General features: G+C 42.0%; 1 protein-coding gene across 1 annotated transcript in view; it reads left to right on the plus strand.

Moving 5' to 3' along the window:
• DPY19L1 (dpy-19 like C-mannosyltransferase 1) overlaps positions 1-27,831 on the plus strand; it is a 96,080-nt gene that overhangs the window by 22,326 nt on the left and 45,923 nt on the right. The window contains exons 8-10 of the mRNA XM_077811038.1: positions 12,261-12,318; positions 19,672-19,763; positions 24,066-24,165. Coding sequence (XP_077667164.1) covers positions 12,261-12,318; positions 19,672-19,763; positions 24,066-24,165 — 250 coding nt within the window. The remainder of the gene's footprint in view (positions 1-12,260; positions 12,319-19,671; positions 19,764-24,065; positions 24,166-27,831) is intronic.

Below are 27,831 nucleotides of genomic sequence, written 5' to 3' on the forward strand. Positions count from 1 at the left end.
AAGATGCAACATCTAAGAATTCCAAATGTACGTTGTGTACAAGAAATGTAAAAACTAATATGTCAAGACCTTAATTATAATATTGGCTATTTCTCCTTAAGAGTGAAAATTAGGTACCAGAATCCTAGATTAGGTATAAGAAATCATTGACACAAAAATGCTAATATTGAAATGTAGTTGGTTGTGTTAAACAGAGAAGTTTAATTTTTTTATTATTGTTCCTTTTACCTCCTAGAAGGCAATGTTTGAAAATTATTTGGTGGCTTACTTTCAGATAAGTACTCAGAAAAACTGTGGCCTTTCAAATTTTTTTGCTTTCCCTTTCAAATTGGTAATTCATCAGTTCAATTTAGAACACAAAACTAATATTTCAGTTTCTATCCCAGTTTTATAGGATATAAAATAAGGTATCAGATATTTGTCAAAACATTTAAAAGCTGAACTTGCATACACTTATTCCCCATAGATAGTTTGTACCCTTCCCCTTAAATTTTTCTAATGTTTGCCTTGTAAGAATAGAATATTAAGGATAGGAAAGTGGTGGTGGTGGGGTGGAAAGGAAGAAGGGTTTTTTCTGTTGTATGCATGTTCTAGCAATATTCAGTTGTGGATATGACAAAATCTGAAGAGCACACACTCAGGTGTTGCATGAGAAGAAAGTGAAGGGTGAACATTTAAAATATTGTAGAAAAAGCATATTTAAGTAGCTCAAATGCCATTTTGTGTTTGGACATTCCATTACCAAATTTAAAAGAAAAATACACTTTCAGACAGCCTTTAATATTTTGGTTATAGTCTTTTTATATTTTATTAATTGATTTGTTTTCATTTACTTAAACTTCACATTATAACAGCAAGTACCCCCAGGTGTTAGGATATGTCAGACTAATGCTGATGGGATTGAAAAATTCACTCACCTATTCACAGCTGGTTAATAGAAGGCTTTTCTGAATGAAGAGGAGGATCATTGCCACCCCCTTTGCAGATTTATGTAAAGCTTTCATTAAAAATAATGTCTTTGCCTTCTGGTTGCAAAGATAACTTTGGAAATATTAACTGACTGAATATATACTTTATCATGCATCTGCAGCCTCCATACTTCTGCTACTGCTCATAGTTCTACTAAGTGAAACCTAATCAAAACCTTATGTGCAGCGCTAGCAGTGATAATCATGTCAGTTTCACTCTGCTGCTTATCCTTGGCAGAGCAATGACGAAAGGCAGGTGCTGGAGCTGTTCTTTGGTGAGAAAGATGCAAAATGGGGATTGGAAAAGTCCTGTATAGTGATGTGGACATGCCCCTTGTAACTGCCAGGCTGCTGTGGAAGAAAGGGTAGAGTTGTAAGACAGTGCCTTGGAGAAGTTGGGAATCTCTGATGTGGAGAACAGAAATGGAGTTTATTCTCTCAATCAGAAGCAGCTGTGCTCCCCCACCATATTTGTCCTACTTACTAGGCAGAGGCTGATATCAGAGATAGACAGCATCCTCCTCCTTCCCAAGAGGTAGGGAGAAGGCGTGTGTGTGAGAGGGGGAGACTGACAGATTTACTATTTTTTTGTATGTGTATTCATAAATGTTTCTTTTCTATTTTCATATAGAGAAGCCCAACAGTCTAGAGAAGAGTGTCATGATTTCATTAACCATCTTTCCCTGTGACAAGGTGCTCCACTCGCTACTAGGCTTGAATGCCTTTGTCCTAGCACCTCTGGGAATTAGCTCATGTGTTCGATGACCCTTCCTACAGTTTCACACTGTCACTCCATCTCTCTCTCTGGTCTGTAGCTCGTTCCTGGAACCACAGTGTCCTGTTCATGACTTGGCCCTCCTGCCAGCTCACTCAGTGTTTTCCCCCCTTCTTGGATATAGTCCTTCATAGTCTCTGTCACTCCAACAATGACTGAGGGAGTCTTCCAGTTCGCTGCCACACCAGTGCCGCTTCCCTAGCAGAGGGTAAGGGAACCCAGGCCTGCCCTCTGCACCAGGTTACAGCCCAGGGTCCCTACAACACACAGCCAAGGTCTGCTCAGTCCCCAACCATGCTGTTTAGTCCCTGGTCTGAATCCTTACCTCCAGGCCCTCCCCACTCTTCTGGGTTTACTTGCTTCTCGACACCCTCCTCCCAGGGAGCAACCATGGGCTACTTCTCTCTCTAGCCCCCAAACCTACCTCCCTTCTCCCAGGCAGTGACTGCTGACTACCTCCCTGTTGCCTCCTTCCTGCTATCAGCTTCCTGGTTTTATAGAAGCCCTGCCTGTTCCCTCACAGGTGACCTTCCCCTAATTAGGGCTTTCCTCTCAACCTTCAGCCTAATAGGTTAATTGGCTCATCTGGCCTCCATTAACCCCTTCAGGGTGAGTGTGGGGTGGATACCCCATCACATTCCCCAAAAACTTACACACACACGAATGTACAGTGTAGTATGTACTTAAAATATTGTATACAGGGTGTTACTTCTGTGCCCAGTATAGAGTTGTGGAAAACTTAGATTTTCCTATTTATATTAAATACGTATGGGAATATGCAAAAACAAAAGGAGTACTTGTGGCACCTTAGAGACTAGCAAATGTATTTGAGCATAAGCTTTCGTGAGCTACAGCTCACTTCATCGGATGCATTCATATTGGAATATGGTGACTTAAGTATCCTCAGATGCCACTGCTTTCTCTTGTTTGTCTTGTTTCCTTTAATCTTCTTTCATTATTCCTTTAACTGGTGAGAGAGAATTTAGCACTAATGAAAAGTACAGAAATGATGGTCCTGAAAACTGAATCCTCTATATAAGAGGTACAGCTAAAGCATTAACAGTACAAGATCCTTAACTGCCCTGTCAGCTTGCTTCAACTCTGATTGGGACAGATTGCCTTGTGATTGAGAGGGTTATTCTGTCTCCATGACCATTCAAACTTTAATCTTTCAGTTGAGACTAGTATCAAGGAGGTTTTTTTGTTTTTTTTATTGTGGTGGTATTTTCTGAAACTGATACATTTGTGTCAGAATAGGTTGTGACCACAAAATAAGTTTTGTGAAGGCCAATAAACAGGTCTTGGTGAAGTGGCAACATACAGCTGGTGTGTTGCAAAGTTCCTATCTCCCATTAACGTTCCTCAGAACCATGCATTGCTTCATCCCATCACTACTGGCTATGCTATAAAATGTGAATGTCTGTGCACATGGCTCAGTTACAAAATCCTAGGATTATTCTTTGCTTCAGTGCTATTGCTAGTTTTTCCTTTGTTTTAATCTTTTACTCATGCTCTATATATCACGAATGACAACACACTTTCTTTCTCATTTCTGCTTGTATACCTTGTTTCACAGAAAACCATATGGTTTAGTTAACTTTGGAAAGCCAGAATTCAGTGTTAATATCTCCTGAATTACACAATTTTTCCACAAGAAGTTTGCAAAAAAAACATATATTTTTTCATAGTGTTGGTAAAGTGCACATTCTAATTTCCATTTCTGCTAATTTAGAAATTGTAAACATGTTACTCAGGTTCTCGTTAAAGCAGTTTTTATTATGAATGGAAAATTACTCACCATTTTCAACCAGTTAGCTAGGAAAGTGGGGCCAGATCCTTCAGCTGGTATAAATCATCATAACTCCGCTGAAGTCAATGGAGCCACACCACTTGTACCTACTCAGCTGGACACTGCTTTCAGTCATAAATCCTGATGGCAAATCTTGTTGGTTTTTCAGATGAAGTCTTTGCTTTTTAGCGTCTGACTTAAAATATTAAGCAATTGACAGGTTTTGACTAGTATTCTTTCTCAAAATATATCCAGATGCCTTTACAAAGACATGCTATTATTAACTGTAGCACAAATTTAGTGTGGAAGATATTAATGTAATTTATAGATATTCAGCACTGTTAATGTTGTCTTTGTGCTGACTTCTATACCTTTTTAGTGTTTTGTTTGGATACATGTTTGTGAATGAAACTTTGAAGTCATTTAGGTCTTCTGTGAGCATTTATCATGTTCTATGAACTCTCAAATCTGTCTTCAAAGGAAAACTGTTTCCACTTTGCTCAGTTTAGCAGTCTCAATTTTCAGAAGGTAAGCAATGCTTTGTACCATGAATGAACCTGTGAAATAATTTTCAATATAATTTCAATTGGCAGGTGTTCCAGAACCTATGACTGGTGGGTGGGCATCAAGCTAAAAATGTGGTCTTATTTTTGACAATAGCATTTGGGGTCTTATTTTTGACAGTAGCACAATAGCTCCATTTTCTCTTCTCTCTCCTCTTCAATATTTGTTTATAACAGTCCCAGAAATAATTTTGTTTAAAAGTAAGATTTTATTTTCAATACAAGTTTAAACTTAATTTTTGGCAAGTAGGAGAACTTGTGCACCTACTTTGCATGTATGGTTGCAAATACAAATAGTATGTAGGTATATTTACACATGCCAATCCCTGATTTGTGGTAAATGAACATGCAAAGTAGCCACAAATATTTGTGGACCTTAGATCTCAGACTTCTGAGTTTGACATATTAGGCTAGTGTCATATCACTCTGTTATCAAAATGATGACTAACTGAAGCAGGTATAATTATTTATATTATAACTAGAAACTTTTAAAAAAATAAATACATTGTTTATTTATGCAGGCAAGACTTTTCTTATTACCTGAATTTTGACTACTGGATTGTGCAAAACAGTGCAATTTTTAAGGCATCTGCATTTCTTCAAGAGCCTCTGTGCATTACCATGTGGGATTTGGTAACCCTCCTCTGGAGCTGCTTCCAAGTGCTGTGTCTGAGTGGTTTGGAAATGTTCTCATGAAAGGATGACAGTAGCACGCTACTGTGTATGAGGAAGCACCCCCCTGCCCCCCACCCATCTGCCTCATTTTCTTTGCTGCTGCTGTAGGATTAATCCTCCTGATCCTAGTGACCAGATCTTTAATCTTTTTTTGGAAATAATAGTTTAGTGTAGATAGTTTAGGTAGTTAACAGATAAATGTCATTCCCCTTTTCCCTTGGGAGCCTCCAGGTTCCTTTCCTGGGACTGTGCTGGTCCTTGAGCCCCATAAGGTCTTCCAGAGGGTACCTCATGCCTTCCTATTTTACTGGAATCTGACTCCCATGTCTGATACCTGTTGTACCTGCATGAATTGCAGTCTGCTGTGCCTTTATTGCCCAAACTAGTAAGCAAGGGATGAGGCTCCGGGCTCTTTTGACATCAATGGCTGTAGCCTGGGACTCTGACAGTTCCATTGCTGGCAATGAGACCATTTCAGTGCTGAGATCCTCAACAATGGGACCCAAGACATACCCCCCTGCTTTGGTTTAGCACCACTTCTATCAATGGCTCCAGTCCTGAATCCCTCAGCTGTGTACAAGCTGTTGGTTGTGTGCCTCAGTAAATCTCCCTGAAAGAGACATGAGATTGAGCACTGGAGCAGAAACTGTTGCCACTTGAAGTTGCCATCTCAGTACCAAACTAACAACAATTGACATGGCCACCCTCTGGACAGGTTGCAGGGCCCACAACTGCAGTCTGGAAGACCCATCAAAGGTTTGGCCAGGCAAGAAGAAGAGGAAACAAGGTCTTCCCAAAAAGGGACCCAAACAAAAGAGAGAACACTATCTATTCCCTCTCTACTACTGCTCAAATCCTCTGTCAATGGAATATTGACAGTTTTAAAGAATTGTTCATCCTGGATATCTTTTGAGGCTTCAAGTGTTGTATTTTGTTGAACCTTCTCTTGCTACTTTAAGAACTTGCAAATAAAAAAAGGAGGGACTTAATGTAGGATGATGTTGCTGCAACCCCATAAACATTCTTCACCCGTATTTAGTAAGACTCTCGTTCTACTATATAACACACTAGTTGGGTCATTTAGTAATTTTGAATGCTAAAATGTAAAAGTATACTACTGATTTCAAGTAAGGAATGTGGGTGAAGCTAAGCAGCAACAATTAAGATGTTTGTACACCAATGCAAAGAGCCTGGGTAACAAAGTGGAGGAACTAGATCTACTGTTGCAGGAAGTGAAACTAGATGTTATAGGTATAACAGAAACATTGTGGAATAGTAGTCATGACTGGAGTACAGATATTGAAGGGTATATGCTGTTCAGGAAAGACAGAAATAAAGGTAAAGGTGGTAGAGTAGCATTGTATGTTAATGATGAGATAGACTGTAAAGAAAATAGAAGTGATGGAATGGATAAGACAGAGTCTGTTTGGGCCAAAATCATGTTGGGGAAGAAAGCTAGTAGAGGTTCCCCTGATGTAGTGCTTGGGGTATATTAAAGATCACAAGGATCTGATTTGGTTATGGATAGAGACCTCTTTAATGTTTTTAATGAAATAAATACTACTGGGAATTGTGTGATTATGGGAGACTTTAACTTGGCAGATACAGATTGGAGGACAAATGCTAATAATAAGAGTAGGGCCCAGATTTTCCTGGATGTGATAGCTGACAGATTTCTTCACCAAACAGTTGCTGAACCAACAAGAGTTGATACCATTTTAGATTTGGTATTGGTGAGTAGTGAAGACCTCCAAGAAGAACTGGTTGTAGAGGACAGCCAAAAGCAAGGAGTGTGCTAATAAAATGTGGATAACACGAAGTTGGGAGGTATTGCCAATACAGAGGAGGTCTGGAATATCCTACAAGAAGGTCTGGATGACCTTGTAAACTGGAGTAATAGAAATAGGATGAAATTTAATAGTGCAAAGTGTAAGGTCATGAATTTAGGAACTAACAACAATAATTTTTGCTATAAGCTGGGGACGTATCAATTGGAAGTGACAGAGGAGGAGAAAGACCTGGGTGTTTTGATTGATCACAGGATGACTGAGCCATCAGTGTGATGTGGCCAAGAAAAAGGCTAATGCAGTCCTAGAATGCATCAGGCAAAGTATTTCCAGTAGAGAGAGAGGAGTGTTAGTACCATTTTATAGGGTACTGATGAGACCACATCTGGAATAATGTGTGCAATTCTTGTCTCCTAGTTAGACATAATCTTTCTTAAACATGGAACAGGTGCAGAGAAGGGAACAGATATGATCCAAGGAAAGGAAAACCTACATTATGAGAGAAGACTCAAAGAGCTTGGTTTGTTTAACCTAAACAAAAGAAGGCTGAGGGGAGATATGATTGCTCTCTATAAATACATCAGAGGGACAAATACCAGGGAGGGAGAGAAATTATTTAACATAAGTGCTCATGTGAACACAAGAACAAATGGATATAAACTGGCCATTGAGCAAGTGTAGGCTCGAAATTAGGTGAAGATTTCTAACCAATAGAGGAGTGAAGTTCTGAAACAGTCCTCCAAGAGGAGCAGTGGGGGCAAAAATCCTAACTTGCTTCAAGACTGACCTTGATAAGTTTATGGAGGGCATGGTCTGATGGGACTGCTTACAATGGCATGTGGCCCATCGGCGACTGCCAGTAGCAAAAATCCCCAACAGCTGGAGATGGGACACTAAATGTGGAGGGCTCTGAGTTACTACACAGAATTCTTTTCTAGGTGTCTGGCTGGTGAGTCTTGCCTACGTGCTCGGCAGTCTAACTGATCGCCATATTTGTGGTTGGGAAGGAATTTTCCCCCAGGTCAGATTGGCAGAGACCCTGGGTTTTTTGGCCTTCCACTGCAGCGTGGGACTAGGATCCCCTACGGACGAATGGCTAGGCAGCAGTTCTGCAGAAAAGGACCTAGGGGTTACAGTGGACGAGAAGCTGGACATGAGTCAACAGTGTGCCCTTGTTGCCAAGAGGGCCAATGGCATTTTGGGATGTATAAGTAGGGGCATTGCCAGCAGATCGTGATCATTCCCCTCTATTCGACATTGGTGAGGCCTCCTCTGGAGCACCGTGTCCAGTTTTGGGCCCCACACTACAAGAAGGATGTGAAAAAATTGGAAAATGTCCAGCGGAGGGCAACAAAAATGATTAGGTGACTGGAACACATGGCTTATGAGGAGAGGCTGTGGGAACTGGGATTGTTTAGTCTGTGGAAAAGAAGAATGAGGGGGGATTTGATAGCTGCTTTCAACTACCTGAAAGGGGGTTCCAAAGAGGATGGATCTAGACTGTTCTCAGTGGTAGCAGATGACAGAACAAGGAGTAATGGTCTCAAGTTGCAGTGGGGGAGGTTTAGGTTGAATATTAGGAAAAACTTTTTCACTAGGAGGGTGGTGAAGCACTGGAATGGGTTACCTAGGGAGGTGGTGGAATCTCCTTCCTTAGAAGTTTTTAAGGCCAGGCTTGACAAAGCCCTGGGTGGGATGATTTAGTTGGGGATTGGTCCTGCTTTGAGCAGCGGGTTAGACTAGATGACCTCCTGAGGTCCCTTCCAACCCTGATATTCTATGGGGCGCAGGACACTTGCACGTTTAAAATAGTGTAGATGGTGAATTCTCTGTAACTTGACGTCTTTAAATCATGATTTCAGGACTTCAGTAACTCAGCCAGAGGTCAGGGGTCTTTTACAGGAGTGAGTGGGTGAGGTTCTGTGCTCTGCAAAGGAGGTCAGACTAGATGATCATGATGGCCTGACTGAGCTTTTGGTACAGTAATTTCTCGCTTAACTTCGTAATTATGTTCCTGAAAAATGCTACTTAAGTGAAATGATGTTAAGCAAATCCAATTTTCCCATAAGAATTAATGTAAATGTTGGGGTTAGGTTACAGGGAATGTTTTTTCTCCAGACGAAATACTTATATATATATATACACACACACAGTATAAGTTTTAAACAATTTAATACTGTACACATCAATGGTGATTGTGAAGCTTGGCTGAGGTGGTGGAGTTAGAGGGTGGGATATTTCCCAGGGAATGCCTTACTGCTAAATGATGAACTAGCACTGGGCTGAGCCCTCAATAGTTAGCACATTCTTGTTAATGTAGCCTCACGCTCTACAAGGCAGCACGAATGGAGGGAGGAGACACAGCATGGCAGAGCAAGATGGAGACGCAGCAAGATGGAGACACCGTGTGTGTGTGTGTGTGTGTGTGTGAGAAAGAAAGAGAGAGATGCACATTGTCCCTTCAAGTTGAGACAGCAGCTGCTGCCAGAAAGTTCCCTCTGTCCTGAGCCCTGTCGAGTTTCCCCCTGCCGCCCCCGCTCTGTGGAGATGGGATATAGGAGCGGAAGGAGGGGGACACCCTGTCAATAGCACCCCTCTTACCATCCTCCTCTGCACAGCAAGCAGGAGGCTCCTTGGAGCAGCTCCAAGGCAGAGGGCAGGAGCAGCAGACGGCAGTGGGGGATGGGACAGCTGAACTGCCAGGCAATTGATAGCCTGCTGGGTGGCTGCCGCACAGGGAACTTAGGGGAGCTGATGTCCACTCTGGTTCCAAGCCCCCACCAGCTAGCTCCAACGGGCTGCTCTTTCTGCAAGCAGTGGACAAAGCAGGTGGCTGCCAAATAACGTTATAAGGGAGCATTGAACAACTTTAAACAAGCATGTTCTCTAATGGATCAGCAACGTAACAACTAAACAACATTAACCGGGAGGACATTAAGTGAGGAGTTACCGTACAGGTTTTCAGTTAGGTTTTCCTACAATCTGTCATTGCTGAGGAAAGATGTAATTTAGCTTATAGGCTGATGGTTTTCACATGACTCCACTCCCATGGAGCTCTGTGTGTAGTATATTCCATTTTGAAAAAATGTGAAAGAATGATGGGAAGGCTGCAAAGTCAAGCACTCAAAAGTTAGAAAATATCAGTTTTCATGTAGTCAGTGCAATCTTAATTCTGCCCCTTGTTCATTGTGGCAATCTAATTACATCATGAGACCCCTGTCTCTTTCAAGGCACAGGATGTACTGTGCTTAGCAAAGGAGGCAGCTGTTAACGATTTATCCTCAACATTCAGTGTGTGGATCCCATGCCTTATTTACTTCACACCATCCAAATGCTGCAATGAATCTGACATCGATTTTTTTTCATGAACTTTTCTGTGGTGCCCATTAGCGTGGCCACCTGAGTGCCTCCTACACATTAATGAATTTATCATCTTAATACCTCTGAAGTAGGGGAAGTATTATCCCTCATTTTACAAATGGGAAAATGAGGCATGTGATGTCCTAGCAAGTGCCACTCATGAGGGCTGCTGTGAGTGAAATCCAAGCCTCTGCTGCTCTGGATTCTTAACAGGTGTTTCAGGCTTCCCTCAATCTCAATAGGCTGCAGCCCTGTTTCCTCCTTTGGCTCCTCTGGCACATTTCCTGGGCACAGGCTCAGTCTGCTATGCTTTCATGGAAAGGGAGCATCTCAGCTCATCTGCCCTAGACCCCCCAGGATGAATGCTGGCCCCTGAGATAATCCAGTTACTTAAACATACCTTTCTCCAAGGACTCCACCCAAAAGATGTGAAGCTTCTAGTTACATTTTAACTCTCAGGAACGTGCAGCAGTTGTGAAACAGTGAACACACACACACATACACTGCACAGGGTGTAATACATTTATGCTCTTTACTTAATCATGTAAAGCACCAGAGAATACAGATCATACAAAATAATAAACATCTGAAACCACAATATTCCTCACTAGCTCTCCCTTCCTTTGTGAGCCCTTGGGGAACCATGCGGGTCCAGAAGGCAGCAGGCTTTCTAGAAGGGCCCTCCACAGACTATCCATATGCAACAGCCTGCATTTCTCTTGTATACCCAGCCTGTGCAACCGTCCTCATTCCCCAGGCTTCCTCTTCCTGTCACGCTCTTTGTTCCTGTGTGTGTATGTTTAAACCTTCCTGGTCATCTGGCCTGTTCTACTCCTGGTAAGTTTGCACTGCTTCTCCCTTCCCCTTCCCTTCTGAGGAGTCAGCTAACATGTTTTTTCTAAGGGTGCAGCTTTCCCATTGTCCCAGGTGTTTGCACCTGAATAGGGTCATTGATAAGGCTAAGATTTAGTCATGGGTGGGTATATGTAGCAAAAGTCATGAACAGGTCACGGGCAATAAACAAAAATTCACAACCTGTGACCTGTCCATGACTTGTACTATATACCCCTGACTAAATCTTGGGTGCCCTGGAGAGGGGGCGCTGCAGGTCATCGGGGACAGGGGGTAGCCTAGGGGCACCGTGGGTGCTCAGCGGTGGCCCAGGGACACTGCAGATGCTCCGGGGTAGGGGGGCAGCCTGTGCTGGGGGGTGGGAGAGGAGGGAAGCGTGGCCTGAGCCTGCCCCAGTAGTGGCTAGTTAGTCACACTGGTCACTGCAGAAGTCATGGAGGTCCAGGAAAGCCACAGAATCCATGACTTCTGTGAATGACTCGCAGCCTTAGTCATTGAGTCCTAAGCACTCTTCATGGAATCTGTCTTGTGTGTACCTGCTGCAGGACCTGTCAGCAATGGTAGATCTACATACATATAGGTACTAATAATACATCAGTTTTTTGTAACAGAACTTCACAATATCAACCGGTTTCAGAGTAACAGCCGTGTTAGTCTGTATTCGCAAAAAGAAAATGAGTACTTGTGGCACCTTAGAGACTAACCAATTTATTTTGAGCATAAGCTTTCATGCATTCGATGAAGTGAGCTGTAGTTCACGAAAGCTTATGCTCAAATAAATTGGTTAGTCTCTAAGGTGCCCCAAGTACTCCTTTTCTTTTTACAATATCAACCAGAATTCATAAGTTGTACAGAGAGAGCCCCAATTCATCACAAGGCACAGATTCAGACCAAAATTTGCAAAAGTGTCCACCAACTTTGAGTGCCCATTTTTTGGGTGCCCAAACTCAGACACCTAGGACCTAATTTTTTTTTCCAGAGGTGCTGAGAATCTGCAGCTCCTATTGACATCAGCTGAAGTTGCAAATGCCCAGCAGTTCTGAAAAGCAGGCTCTGGCTGGATCAAGTTTTGGGCACTCAGAAAATGAGGAACACCTAATTAGTTGCTGCCTCTAAAAATGTTGGTCTAAGAGGGAAGCCTGCAGCAGAGCTAGGTAACCAGATTATTCCACTGGATGTATATTAAAGGAAAATTCAGAGGAGTTCTGCAGGGAAGACATACAATACAAGGGTGCAGAAGAAGGGCGGACTGTTCTAAAACTAATATTGTTTGCCTATCTAGACTCTTAACTGGTTTACATTGTAATTCTCTCTTCTACCTCCTCCCCTCAAAATAAATAAACAAATAAAAATGTCTGTCACAATGTCTGTTTAAAAGTGAAAGATTAAATATTCTGGGGTGTGGACAAATCTTGTGAATTTGGGTTTCAGAAGATATTACTTGAATATTATGAAATTCTGTTGCACTCACTTTTCTTTTTCTTTTCACAGTGGGAGCCGTCTAGGAGGCCTAGTTACGGTATCATGCTACTTTTTCAATCATGGGGAGGTAGGTCTTTTAGACTTCGAAATTTTTGATTGTTTTAGACTAAATCAGGTGTGTGACTTTTCTCTTAAAAATAGAGAATGCCTGTAGTTTACATCTCAACATGTGCTTAAAGGTAAGAAAACATTATTGAAAAGAAAAAAATGTAGTATTTTGAAAGTACCTCTGAATGTAAACTTTTTGTGGTATTTAAGATGCCATTATAGATAGAGCTTTTTTTCACTGAATTTCAGTTTTCATTTCCCATATACCTACTTGTGGATGAACTCTTAATAGAAATCCCCTACTTTAAACTCCTTCGTTACGAAACATCAATCTCAGTAACTAATATTGTGCACTGATGTCATTTATCTTTCAGCTAACTATTTTTAATGAGGGAAGGTAGAACATATAAGAAATGTTGGAACCTACAAACATAAATACTATTTAGTCATTTCTTGTTTTCTTGGCTTAGCATTCTTGGTTGGTTTTGTTCTACTAATGCCCTTAGACTGAATTTAGATGAACAGCATTCTTATTGTCTAATAATATAATCCAAGGTTTCAGAGTGGCAGCCGTGTTAGTCTGTATTCGCAAAAAGAAAAGGAGTACTTGTGGCACCTTAGAGACTAACCAATTTATTTGAGCATAAGCTTTCGTGAGCTACAGCTCACTTCATTGGATGCATAAAGTGAAAAGTACAGTGAGCAGATTTTATATATACACACAGACCATGAAAAAATATACATTGTAAGGAGAGTGATCACTGAAGATGAGCTATTACTAATATAATCCAAGTTTATTTGAATATAATTATGAGAGCTTTCCATCAAAGTGTAGTTGGTGGTTTTTATTTGAATAATAATCTTCTGGCTTCGCTTTTCTTCCCCTTAAATATAAAAGAGATGGTATTGGAAGTGGATTGTGGAGAAACGTAGTCTGATGTATATGTCAGGTTGAGATTTTAATTGCACAAAAATCAGGAAATTAAAAACTGATTTCCATCTCCACCCAAGAAGTAAATTGGTTACTGTATATACACTGTATATTATGCATAACTCTGTATTCAGAAGACAATACTATGTGTGAAATCCTAGCCCCAGTGAAGTCAGTGGGAAAATTCCCACTTCTCAGGGGCCAGGATTTCAAACTATGTTTGCATAGTTATTGTTGCTGTAAGAATGAAAACTGTAGCTTTGAACACCATCACTGGCGCTATTAAAATGTGTCCCTAATGTTGCATTAACTTTCTTGTGCCGAACATAGTTGTTTAATGTATATTCATACGGTTGTATTATTCTATAAGGCACTTAGACCACATTTTCAAAGGTATTTAGGTGCCTAAGGATGCAGGTAGGCACCTGGTAGAATTTTCAAAAGCGTGTGAGTAGGTGAGGTGCCTCACCAGCATAGGTGCTTTTGAAAATTTCACTAGGAACCTGCATCTTTAGGTACCTTAACACCTTGGAAATGTGGCTTTGACCCCTCTGGTCAGTAGACATTTCACAAATAAATGTGTTCATTCTGATGTCTAGAATATTTATTTCTCCAATTTGTAAAACTGCACCTTTCAATCTCGAGGTGCATGTACAAACCTCTAAAAATCACACTATCCCTGACACAATGAGAGTGAGTTTGTTTGACAGCCACCACTGTTGCTCATCAGTATCCTTTCAGATTCCTCTTCTAACAATCCCTCATAGTTTTAGAAAACACAATATATCGTTCTTAAGAAACACACAAATGGAGCAAGTTTTATATAGATTACAATATCATTTTAGTTTTTGAAAGTAGATAATGAATACTTAATAGATAATTCAGGTTCAGATAGCCACAGTTGAACTGTATTTTCTGTCAGTATACTGATGTTTAGTCTACTATAGCCTCTATCAGGCTACACATCATGTAGAAACTGTCTACGTCTATGCAGAAAAATAATGCTAAGCTTTTGAAAAAAAGCTTTATTCCTTTAGAAAATAAACATGGGATTTTTTTTCCACCACTATTGTCATCTCTCTTGTGTTTTGAAAGAATAAATGATTTGAAGTGCCCTTTGGCTGTGTGTTCTGGTTTTTTACTGAGAAATGTGTGTTCTTCTTCGAGTGATTGCACGTATGCGTACCGCTGTAGGTGTGTGCACCCTGAGCACAGTCACCAGAGATTTTTCCCTTAGTGGTACCCATCAGGGCAGCTCAAGTGTCCTCTGGTGCCGTGCGCACATAGTGCAGGTATAAAGCGGCCAGCCGATCTTACGCCCCCTCAGATCCTTCTTACTGGCCATGACAATCGCTGGGGCTATTCTTGCTTCGGCAAGCTTTCTCAGTGGTCTTCCTTTTCCTATAGTTGTATATAGTTGTAAATAGTCAGTTTTTAGTCAGTTTAGTGTAGTTTGTGTATCTCATTTAGGTAGCAGAGTTTGGTCTGTTACCTGGTGCCGAGGCATGTCTGGTCGCTGGGCTTCAAGCCCTGTGCTTCCTGCAACAATGCTATATCTCCAACTGATTTGTACGCTACTTGCCTGAAGTGCTGGGGAGAGGCTCGCATCAGGGACCACTGCCAGATCTGCTGGGACTTTGTGTGAGACAAAGAAGGACCAGGAGGCCAGGGTGAAGTTTTTACTCATGGAGACAGTGTTGAGACCTTCCTCCAAACTGAGGAAGTCAGATTTGGCACTGAGTACCTTTTTGAACCTGTGGGGGTTTCCTCTCAATTACGGGATTGTATTCAAGATCCTGCTATTTGGTGGCCTCCGAAAGAAGAGCACTACCTCCCCGTCAGGCAATACCCAATCCAGACTTGGATGCTGAACCCAGTGCTGAGTTCCACAAACTGGTTCTGCAGGACCCTCCAATGTGGAAAGGGAGGAAGAGTGTCCTCAGCCGGTGCTGGCCGCCTCCTCCTCTGTGAGGCTGTGTCAGGAGCGGGCATGTCACCTCTCCAGGATGACTATAGGGCTCACCAAGAGGTAGTGAAGGAGTCCTCCCATAATCTGGTTGACATTTTAGTGGTGGCAGGCCCATCAGAAGTAGCCCTGCCTCTTAATGAGGCCATTTTGGACCCTGTTAAAGCCCTGTGGCAGACTCCTGCTTCCCTTCCCCCTACATTAAAAAGAGCTGAATAGAAATATTTGTGCCTGCCCATAGCTATGAGTTCTTGTGCACTCATCTTCCCCCTCCGCACCCGGCTCCCTGGTGGTACCCGCTGCCAATGGAAGAGAAAGGCAGGGTCATCAAGGTACAACACCAAAAGCAAAGGACCCCAAGAAATTGGATTTATTTGGTAAGAAAGGTTTATTCTACTGGGGGGGTTGCAGCTCTAGGATTGCAAACCAGGAGGCCTGCTGGCCAGATATGACTTCAAGATGTGCAACACATCTTGAAGAACAGCAGGTACGGAAGGTTAGTAATTGTTTTTTGCCTGACTTACCTTTGTGTCTTGTTGTTCAGATTGAATCTAGTTGCCATATGGCTCCATCCTGAGTTGAAACTAGTTTTGCCTTTTCCAGTTTGCTCAGCTGAGCTTGGTAAAGGTCTTTGAATATGTTCAACTACATTTAATTTCATTAGCGCTTCTTTAACTACTTGATAATGGATGTCAGATCTTATTGAAACAGTCTTGGTTTTTAAGATTAATTAAAAACCTGATGAGCTAAATGGCTAATACAATATCTTTCAAATGGAAGTTCAAAAATAATTATTCTCTGAAGATACCATTTGTGCAGGATTCTCACTTGTGTGGGACAGGCACAACTTCTCAAGTTCTAAAAATGTCTGATTCCTAAGGGTAGCAGACAGGTATAAATGTGCTGCACCCCACCATGCAAGTTAACCATTGTCCTTTGATTTTTCCAATTAGTTCCTTCTACAGAGGTGCACACAGAAATTTTTCACATAGTTCATAAAACCAAACCCCTTTGTGTCTGCCCCATCCAGGCCTCCCCACCACTCTTCTCCTGGCCAGCTCTCCTATGTGGGCACTCACCACATCTCCCTGTACTAGCAGATCTTGAGGCTGTCACTAGTGAGTCCTGCAGGCAGAGCAGAGGGGACACAGCTGCTGGAAGTGGGACAAGGCTAAGCAGGCCCCTGGCGAGGGAGCCCTGATCAGGAGCCAGCCCCATGGCTGTAGTGAGGAGGAGCAGTGCTGATTGCTCCACTGCCCACTCAGTTTTGGCCCTGAGGCCCGTCTGTCATGACAGAGGAGCCATGGGTCAAACCTCAGTGGCACTGTAACCCCCATGCACCAGATTGCAATGCTGCTCACTCAGTATTGGTCTGATAGTCTGCCTCCCTGTCATGACAGGGGCTGCAGGGCCAAACCTGAGTGGGCATTGAGACAGCCAACACTGCTCCTTCTTGCTGCTGCAGTGGGCCTGGCTTCGGTGCCAGGGCTCCCCACTGGCACCTTGCCCAGCCGCACCTTCCAGCAGCCTGAGCCCTGGGTGCCCTGCCAATGGTATGCACCGTGTGTGACATGCATACAGCTGTGGGCATCACTGTCCTTGACCACAGATTAACACTGTTATAGCTTCAACAAAATGCTAAAGGAGTCACATACGTGTGTGTGTGGTGTCTGCGTGTTATATCAAATAACTTTTGGCATAAAATAAAATATTAATATGCTGCTTTGGGCTATCTTGAAAAAGAAACATTTACCTTACAGCGATATTACATTTCAAGCATTGGAAAATGGCATAACTCATGGTAAAGTCAATATAGCAATAAGGTAAATGCTCCCTTTTTTTGGTTGCTCATCCTATGTATCGCTTTTTGCTTTTACAGCTTTTTTCCTTTTTCCTTTCTATATCTTGCAGGTTAGGTACATTTTAAGTGTGGCTGTACTCTGAAAAATAACTAAAAAATGAAAGCACTTAACAGTATTTGTGCTTTTAACATAATATCTACTTACTTCACCAAAAAATAAGCATTTACATGTTTGTGCTGCAGAGCCAATACAGCTGAGCATGAGCGTGATTCAGTTCCTGCTTGCTAATTCTTAAAAGAATTGTTTACTAAGTTCCAGTTGATTACACCTGTTAAAAATCATTTGAAGACTAATGGGGTTATACAGATATTACTGAGGGTTTAATTTGAAGATAATCTGGATGAATAGTTGTAAACTGGGGAAATAATTTGCTCTAAAGATCCTTTTTATTACTTTGGTGATACAAGAGTAAGAGAAAATCCAGGCTGACCCTGATCAGGAGTTGTTTGCATGGCTGACAGTTAAAATAAATAAAAGGGCGAGAAAAAAATAAATCTGTCAATTGAACACATTTGATTTGGAAATTAAGGACAAACATGGAGCAGCACAGTATTGTGTTTAGTCGCTATGCTGAGTGAAACTGCACTTTAAAATGTTTTTCTTTTCTTCATATCTTTTCAATAAACTGTTTCTTATTTTCTAGTTTTGCCTCCGTTTCAACAGCTTGTTCCTATCGCTCCATCTGTGTGTGGTTCCTTTTTTCAGCTGATGTTTTAATATTTCATAATCATTTTCATTCCTTAAATCTGGGTTTTGTTCTCTTCCCTTGATTAAACCACTTCCTCTGTTTAAATTCTCTACCTCTCTCCTTCCTCCTTTGTACAGCATCTGTCCCTTGAACTCTGTGTCTTCCTGTCTTGCGTGTTAGCAGGGGACATCTAACAACTTAAATTTGTTCCTCCACATTCTGCCAAGTTTGAGCTGCCTTTGGGCTCGTACTCTGTTTCACTGTTTTCTCTGATATTGGGAATTGCTGCTGTGTGAGAGCACAGCATATTCAGCACTAATTGGCCTCTTAAGTATGATTGGAAAGTAATATGTCAAATTTAGGCGGGAGCTTAGGCCCTTGTTGGTTGCGATACACATGCTCTTGCTGCAGATTAAATACTACCATAATCTGTGCAGTCTAATCAGTTATTAATCAAGACAGACATAGGTGGGGGTAGAGAGAAAATGTTGCTGATACCTAAGTTAACGTGAGAATAAAATTCCATAGAAGCCCTTTGATTGCTACCAGCAGTTCCTCAGTAAAAGTCTCGGTACTAGTAAAAGTCCAGCAAAGTCATTCCCCTTCCATTGCCACAGTAAATGCATACAAAGGAGAAATGTTTGTCTGTTCAAGATTACTTTTAAAAATGTTGGATGGGAAAATACATACCTGATAGGTTTAATTACCGACAGACAGCTTTCTTCTAGCTTTGCTTGTATATTTCATGTAGTTATTAAAAGGTTTTATATTTAGATACTGTATTGAATTTGTAGTACATCTTACAGCAGGTTCTTTTCAAACAAAATTTTCTCACACAGTTAAATTGCTAATGTATAGGAAGGAACATCTTTCAAAAGTTAAAGTAATGTGAAGCCTGTTGTGTATAATCGCACAATAACATTAATTTGAAATGGAAAAATGCTGCAAAGAAATATTCAAGTTATATAAAGTTTTAGTTAACTCCTGGGTGGAATTGAATTTTGAAAACCAAGGATCTCATTTCTGCAAATCCTTGTGTAGGACTGAGCCTAAAGGCTCAACCTAGCCCATATGCGGTGGCACAGCTACATGCTTTGCTACCCCAAAAGCATTCTGGGAAGAAATTGTGGTTCAATCACAATTGGTTTGCCTTCTCATCATTTGCTCAGCGATGTGGGGGAGTAATTTACAGCAGCCATGTAACAGGTACACTTAGTTTCAGCTGCTCAATGTTACTGGCTTGTGTGTTGGTGAACAGAGCCAAGTTTCTGTACATTCCACACAGCTGTTGGGTGCACAGTCTCTGCTTTCTTCTCTCCATGCTTAAACCACAGTGTGGGAGACCTAACAAAGGCACACAAGTGTGTTGGCTTTTCCCTCACGCTGCTCGCCTTATGTGTACTCTTATGTGTAACTGCATTAGCTAGTCACAATCTTGCTGTTTGAGTAGTCCTTATTCACATGCATAATTCATTGATTTCAGCGAAGACTGTTTTTGTAAATAAGGGATTGCAAGATAGGAGAACCTGTGCTACTTTGGCATCTTTGTTCTTGGTGGACAAAACTGCTCCCAAGCTGTCAGATTTTTGTTATTGCAAGAGTAAGATATTGTTCTTGCTTTAGTTCTCTCATGTCAAGAGGAGGAGCCAGTAGTAGTGGTTAAACCCCCCAAACCCTCGCCCCCAACTGTTAGAGACCCGAAGCTGCATCTTCACTCAAGCATGCATGCTCCTTCCTTCCATCTCTTGTGTTTTGTCTTGTGACACACTATTTTATTGACTTATGACTGAGTCTTCATCTAGTTTGTTTTTGTACAATTTCAGTTTCCGTAGTTGATCATTTTAAATCATAAATGCATTGCTTTGTGGGGAAAAAATGAAAATGTAGCAGAACATACTATGAACTAATTTAATTCTTATTTTCAGTGCACACGTGTGATGTGGACTCCACCCCTCCGTGAAAGTTTCTCATACCCATTCCTTGTGCTTCAGATGTTGCTTTTGACCTACATTCTCAGGTACCAAGTATCAGAGGGGTAGCCGTGTTAGTCTGTATCTACAAAAACAACGCGGAGTCTGGTGGCACCTTAAAGACTAACAGATTTATTTGGGCATAAGATTTTATGGGTATAAAAACCCACTTCTTCAGATGCACGGAGTGAAAATTACAGATACAGGCATAAATATATATTGGCACATGAAGAGAAGGGAATTACCTTACAAGTGGAGAACCAATGTTGAAGGCCAATTTAGTCAGGGTGGATGTAGTCCACTCCCAATAATTGATGAGGAGGACCCAACCACACCAGCCACACCATCAGAGGCTCATTCATTTGTACATCTACTAATGTGATATATGACATTGTGTGCCAGCAATGCCGCTCTGCCGTGTACATTGGCCAGATTGGACAGTCTCTACGTAAAAGGATAAATGGACACAAATCAGACATCAGGAATGGTAACATACACAAGCCAGTAGGAGGACACTTCAATCTCCCTAGACACTCAATAACAGATTTAAAAGTAGCCATACTTCAACAAAAAAAACCCCTTCAAAACCAGATTTCAAAGAGAAACTGCTGAGCTACCATTCATTTGCAAACTTAACACCATCAATTTGGGCTTGAATATGGACTGGGAGTGGTTGGCTCACTACAAAAGCAATTTTCACTCTCTTCATATTGACACCTCCTCATCAATTATTGGGAGTGGACTACATCCATCCTGACTAAGGGCTTGTCTACCTTGGCAATTTACAGCACTGAAACTTTCTCGCTGAGGGGTGTGAAAAAATACTCCCCTGAGTGCAGCAAGTTGCAGCGCTGCAAAGCGCCAATGTAGACAGTGCACCAGCGCTGGGAGCCACACCTCGCGTGTGTGTGTGTGGTTTTTTTTAGAGCGCTGGGAGAGCTCTCTCCCAGTGCTGCACCGTGACCACACAAGGCATGTTAAAGTGCTGCCAGTGTAGACTAGCCATGCATTGGCCTTCAGCACTGGTTCTCCACTTGTAACTCCCTTCTCTTCATGTGCCAATATACATTTATGCCTGTATCTGTAATTTTCTCTCCATTCATCTGAAGAAGTGGGTTTTTTTTTACCCACGAAAGCTTATGCCCAAATAAATCTGTTAGTCTTTAAGGTGCCACCGGACTCCTCGTTATTCTCAGGTAGCTTCCAATTTATGTGTGGTTATTAAGAGCGAAGAGTTAAAAAACAAAATCCCTGAGACAGTGCATTCATTTATAGGCTATGGTCTTGTACGTACTAGTTTTTTCCCCTCAGACATTACCCATTATTGCTAACACTAATGGGTCTCCACCATTGGTAGCAGAGGTGATACTACTGGTGTAGACCAGGCTCCCATAATCACAACATTTTTAACACTGGGCTAGTGGAGCTACATTGGTGTTAGCAACATTGGCAATGAAATAAACTCATAGTTTAGACACAGCCTTACTGTACAAACAAGAAATCATATATATGATTCTTTCAGTGATTGCCCTTGTCATTCCACACTAGATGTGTGGGCACCAGTGCATCAGAGTTGGATAACTTTTTCCCATAGCAATACCCTTTGTGGGGGCTCATGAGCCTGCCATGTGCTTTTGCTAATCACAAGAGCATAAAGGGGCCGGGGGGGGGGCAGAGCTGCCCTGCCCCCCCGCCTTCTCCGCCCATCATCAGTAGTCATAACAAGTCTGAATGCCTCACACTTCCCCTTTGTGCTTTAGAGACCTAAATTTCAGAACAAGTGGATAAAGTGAACAAGGAATTTAAGGTTTTTATAGTGAGAGTTGTTTGCCCACTCCTCTTCGGGGGCTGTGGTGGATGAAACAGACTCAGCGACTCGTGACAGCTATCACTATGCACCCTGTTTCATGGCTGCAGGTATCGAGCATACCAGCTGAAGTCCCACACCCTCTGAAGGTTCATATTTGTTTTGGGGAAAAACAGAGGAAGCTCTGAACACTAAAAGATTCCAGGATAACCCTGAAATCAATTGGTATTTATACCCCTGCTATAATAAAGAAGCAGTTTTGGCCTCAGGCCCAGCAGAGGTATCCATACTACCCAGTGAGACAGCCCAAAAGCTCTAGAAGGCATTCTAGGTCTCAAAAGAAGAGACCCCTGTCTTCACCTCCTTCAACTTCTGCGACCTTGAGACAACTTTAAACTTCCAAGCAGTCTTTTTGATTCTTTGGTCGAGGGCAGAAAACCACTCCCAGAGATCTTCTCTCCCTTTGGCAACAGGTTGTCCCACTTCCTAAATGCCTGGACCCACATTACATCAGATACCCTAAGCATGCTGGAACTGGGATATGCCCTGCAATTCATGAATATTCCTCCATTCCTCCTGCCCCCTTCCCTGACCCTTTTCACAGACCACTCTCACAAGGTTATACTAATTCACTAAAAGATGCTGACATCCGATTCCCCAGATGTACATGGGCAGTGGTTCCATTATGCAGCTCTCTAATCAAGTCCAGCAGAGTGGTTGTGACATCTATGCCCTTTAAGGCCTTCTATAGTGCTGCTTGGTCAACTGAATCAAATGCAGCCGTAAGGTTGACATACGCTACGTGCAGGGGTTTTTGAACTCATAGTGTATCTCTGACTACAAGCGGAGAGCTGGTGGCATCTAGTGTGGAACTGTTCCTCGTAAAGCCTGACTGTTGGGAGCAACACAGAGCAGGGGCTCCAAACGTGCCAGCAGAACATTTGCAAACACCTTCCCTGGCCTGGACAATAAAGTGATTGGCCTATAGCTCTTACATTCACTGCTCAGTCCCTTTTCCTTATAAAGTGAGATCACAATACTGTCCTTCCAGCTGGTTGGCAAGGTTCCAGTTCTCCACAACAGATGAAATATGGCCAGAAGATGGCTCTTCCATGAAACTTTAATTGGTGGTCCCTGTCACTCAGACAGAAATCCATAGGGGCATTTTGAAACTTTGACACTTTTTCATTATGAAATATTTATTTGGTGACTGAGGTAACTGAAAAATGGTGTCAGAGGACACCATGGGTCAGTGCAAATTCAGGTGAGAGTATTAGAATGTTTCAACTAGATACAGTTATTGCCTCACCTGCCTCATAGCCTCATATATAGTTTTTGTCCCCAATTGTCTTCTTTTGGAGGAGTGGAAACATGGCAGCCATTCGTGGGCTACAGGGCTCTGCTCTCAGGCGTCACTGGCATCACAAAGGGGCATGTCTGTCGGAGAAGGAGTAGAAAACTTTCCTGCTGACTTGCAGCAGTTTGGGAAAACGGGCAACCATCCAAGAGGCTCAAACTTCCAAGGAAGGACATGTAGGTCAATTCACACAAGTGATTATAACTATAATCCTCCTAATAGATGAAATTAAAAATTTTTGTGACATTAGACCCCAATAGAAAGTATGGCTGCAGCTGAGTTATCTAGTTTCTTTGCTGTCTTCTAGCAGATGGAACAGTTTAGTCTGAATGAGCTGGGCATTCTTCTCTTTTTAGCATTATATCCCATGGAAACAGTTTTCTTCTTTTATGGAACTGATTGTCCTTCCTTGGAAGTTCTTGAACCTCATAGGTGGCTGCCTCCATTTTCCCAGACTGCTACAAATTGGCAAGAAAGTTTCTACTCCTTTTCCCATAGATATGCCTTGTTGTGATGCCAGTGACCCTTGAGTACAGAACCCTATATACTCCCAAGTAATTGCCATATTTTCACTCCCCCATAGGTAGGTAGACAAGTGGAGATTAAATAATTATATATGGTGAGGTCAAATTCTGAACTCTTGTCCTCAAATACCATTGATATCCCTAGTGTTTATAATACGGTACTAGAAGTATTGCACAAAATATTTGCCTGTCACTTGAGTAGTGCATCATTCTGGCTGTCATGTTGTCAATGAGACTGAGGCAGTCTGGGCATCTTCAGAGAAACCTGAAGAGTTGGAACACTTCATAAAGCCTGAAAGGAATTCTAAACGAAATACTGCAGTTTTGAGATGAATGTTGAGATGAATCATGACTTACTTAGTGGGGCCACTCAGCACATTTTTTGTTTACTTCAACTTCTACTTTTATTTCAAAAGGTGAGCTATGAAATAACGAGGGTCAGAATTAATTATTTTAATTATTCTTATATTCTATATTCTTATGGAATTAATACAAAAGTTACTTAGATTGTTTTGTTCACAGTTGTCAATTTATATTGCAAGTCCAGTTACAAAGCAATTTTTAATTTTTTGATACTATTTTCTGCTGCTCTTTTGGATGAAATGCAAAGGCCTATTATAGTTTAACTTACTGGTATCTGTTCTATTTCTTTTTTCCCAAGGACTCCGAATATTAATAGAGGAAGCTTGATTGCACTGTGTGTTTCTAATGTCTTTTTCATGCTTCCCTGGCAGTTTGCTCAGTTTGTCCTTCTGACACAAGTAAGACCATTTTTATTGAATATCAGTGTATTAAACACACCTCTGTTCCTGTTCACCAGACAATAGCTTAGTGTGTATGTAGATTCAGAATAATAAGTTCAAGCTTTATAGTGGGACACTATACACAGTATGTTTAGACAAGTGTGTAGTTCATTGCAAAATTAGATTCAGGTAGAATCTTTACCTTATTTAGATAAATTGATTGCTTTGTACAGGCAAGTGAATTCATAGGACTTCTGATGTTTTTTTAGCAACCATCGTCATTCTGTAGCACAGTAACCAAAATTAGATTTTATGTTCATTCTTAATATCTGTTCTCTAAACAGAGTCCAGAATTCAGCAGCCAGACTTCTCTTGCTCTCAGGTTCATATTGCACCATCACATTCACTGCTTGTCCTAACATCTCCAAAGTTATTTCAAAATTGTCTCCTTCTTGTCCCACAATCTTAACTGTGGGGTTTTCTCTAAGGTGATTGAAAGTATACCAGAATGTTTGTCCTTATTAGAACATAGGTCTGCCCCTTTTAAGCCCTTCCCAGATTTCTCTGCCTCCAGAGAAATAGAAATAGTCCAAATGTAGTTTTGCAAAACCATACGTGAAAACAAATACTTTTGTGATACTAAATCAAATATTTCAGTTACAAAAATTTTGTAGGCATGGAAATTCAAGTAATTTGCCTTTTAATCCAAGAAATGCATATATTAAGAAAAAACCCTCCATCGTTAGACCCAGAAAGTGAAATTAAAATGTTTAGTTTCACTGCCCAAATTGTTTGAAGTCTAAAAAGTAAAAATAAAAATATCTGAGTACAATAACTTATTAAAATTAAAAAAATATTTTAATAAACTAAGGTGATTAATACAAATAGGGAATTATTTTAAAATGTCTTGGAAAATTTTTTTATGTTTAACATATATTCCAGCATTAATTTTATATGGATAGTGTTGACTTTTGGTGTACCTACTGCTACCAGGTACAGTAACAACTGTCTGAGAGCAGCAAAGAGCTCATCTGATTTAATTGGCTTCAGAGTAGCAGCCATGTTAGTCTGTAGTCGCAAAAAGAAAAGGAGACCTTAGAGACTAGCAAATTTAAGTACTCCTCAGGGAATTCTGTGCCAAAAAAGAAAAATTCTGTGAACTATATTTTAAAACTCTGCCAGTTTTATATGTCAATAAATAAATGTGGAGACTCCAACATGGCAGTGGGAGCACAGGCCACTGGATGCACAGAAGACGGAGATCACCCTGGAGCAGTCCCATCCTCCCCACAGGACAGGGACTCGGTGGTGAGGGTGCACCTGACCCTGACACAGCTCAAGGGCTGTCCTGCCCCTCTGTACCAGGTACTCCAGGGATGGGCGGGCAGGCAGGCTCAGCCTGCCAGGATACAAGTGTGGTGGGGCTTAGTGTGGAGGGACCCAGGTGTGGGGTGAGAGTTCTGTGTGGGTCAATCTGGGTGTGGATGGCTCAGTGGGGGATCTGGATGCACAGGAGTTTGTTTGTGGGGGGCTGGGGTTGGGTGCAGGGGAAATGGGACTCTGCAGGGGATCCAAGGGAAGGTGATTGGGGCTCAGCAGGGGTGGTCTGGGTGTGGCAGGATTGTGCTTGCAGGGGTGGTTTCAGTGTGGGGGGCTCAGCGAGGGGGTCTGGGTGCTGGGGGAGCGGGGCTCGTTGGGGTGGGAGTCCGGGTGTGTGGGGCTCATCAGGGTGATCCAGGTACAGGAAGGATGGGGCTCGATGGGGTGGGGGTTTGATGGGCCTGCTTAATGGGGGAGCCCCAATGCTGCTCCTGAGCGAATACTGCATGCCGGGCTCTCCCTCTCCCCACAGGCCTCCCCCACTCCTCCATCCCCCTTTCTTCCCCACTGCCTCTTCCCACCCCCCTTCTCCCATTTTTCCTGCCCCAACCCACCTCTCTTGCCCTGCCCTGCGGGCACTCACCATTGTACAGAAAACAGGATGGCTTCCAGCACACAGACAGGGAGCCTGACCAGCACTATAACTCAGAAGATGGTATCCAGCCGCAGAGTCAGCTAGCTGTAGCAGAACCCTCCTTCATCCAGGCAGCTCTGTGCTCACAGAAATGGGGTGCTGGGGGCAGTGGCATGTGACCCCGCATACCCTCATGCCTTGTCTCTGAGGGGCTATGCCCCCCAAACTATGCCCAGGGGCATCCCCACCCCGACTCCCTTGGAGATTCACCTCTCTGCCAGCTGTTCCGGGCTCTGGAAACCATGCTGACATGTGACCGCTCTTGTGGCTTCCTTTTGCCTTCCCATCATTTTCTGTGGGGAAGCAAAGAAATCTGTGGGGGGAATGAATTCTGCACCTATGCAGTGGCACAGAATTCCCCCAGGAGCATATAATGTAGTTTAAAAGAGTCTGTTAAATATATCTCTAGGCAGCACATACTCATCTTTATGCATTTGTATTAGAGAAAAATGTAAGCCCAGAAGTGCTAATTAGCACAAATTTTAAAAAAAAGTTCTGTAATCAGGGGCTTTTAAGAATTTTTCAGTCAATAGAAGGTAGATAAGCACTTACCTCTGTTTAGGAAAAGTAAGGGCTTGGATTTCACAACACAAAGCATTGGTCATCATATCTAACTTCCCCACTGAAAAATTACTCTTTATGTGTAGCTTCTAAGCACAAGTGCTCTGATTACCTGATTCAAAGGGTTGCTGCAATCACTGACCTCATTCTTAAAAATAAATAAATAAATGAAAATGGGGATATGGTGAATTAATTACTAACCCATGTCAGGTTTTTTGTTTTAAACTACCTGTGACTTTTAATGCATTCTGGACTCTTCAGATAATTGTCCCTTTTGGAAACAGAAGTCTTGCTCCCTATTTGGGTCTGCAGAAAACAAGCTGCTGCTTTAAATATCATCCTGAAGGGGTGCAGAATGAGAGGCATAGAAAAAGCACTCATACCTTCCTAAGCATCTGATATCCTGAGCTAGGGTGCAAAACACTCATGACTCTTAAATTAAAAGCTGGGAAATGAATGAATAACTGGTTAAAACGATAATATGGAGAAGTAATTGGCAGAATTATCCCCGAGGCTCTTCCGCACAAGTATTTGTGTCCTCAGCTCTTCTTGTATTTTTGAGGAGCAAGGATGCCCTTCTCTCTCTCCTCTCCTTGTCAACCCAAGGTGCCTGGAATACAGGACCTTCTCTTCTTCTTCTCTCCCATCTACTTTGGGCTGCTGTATTTTGAAGTAGCAGGTGTTGCTTTTGAACAAAACAGTCTGGGCAGGGGTGGATGGGTCTCATAACCACAACAAAGAAAATGAGTTGCAGGTGGCCACCAAAAGTGTAAACTACAGGAAAATGTTTATTTTAAAAATGTTTGATAACATGACCCTCATTTTTCAGAAAATCAAGGCAGAGACGACAGGGGTGCTCTCCTGGTTAAGACAGTGGACAGGAACTTTGGAGAGCTGAATTTGGTTCCTAGCATCACCATAAACTTCATGCATAACTTTGGGCAGTCACTTAATTTCTATGCCTCATTTTCCTCATCAGTAAAGTGGAGATAATATTTCCTGATTTTTACACAGTTAAGACTAATAATAATGAATGCTTTTTTATCTGAAAATGGGAGGTGCTAGCCAGGAGCAAATTATTAATACAAGTGGGGGGTCATTTAAAATTA

This window comes from Eretmochelys imbricata, chromosome 2, assembly GCF_965152235.1.
Source record: "Eretmochelys imbricata isolate rEreImb1 chromosome 2, rEreImb1.hap1, whole genome shotgun sequence".
Classification (NCBI taxonomy): domain Eukaryota; kingdom Metazoa; phylum Chordata; order Testudines; family Cheloniidae; genus Eretmochelys; species Eretmochelys imbricata.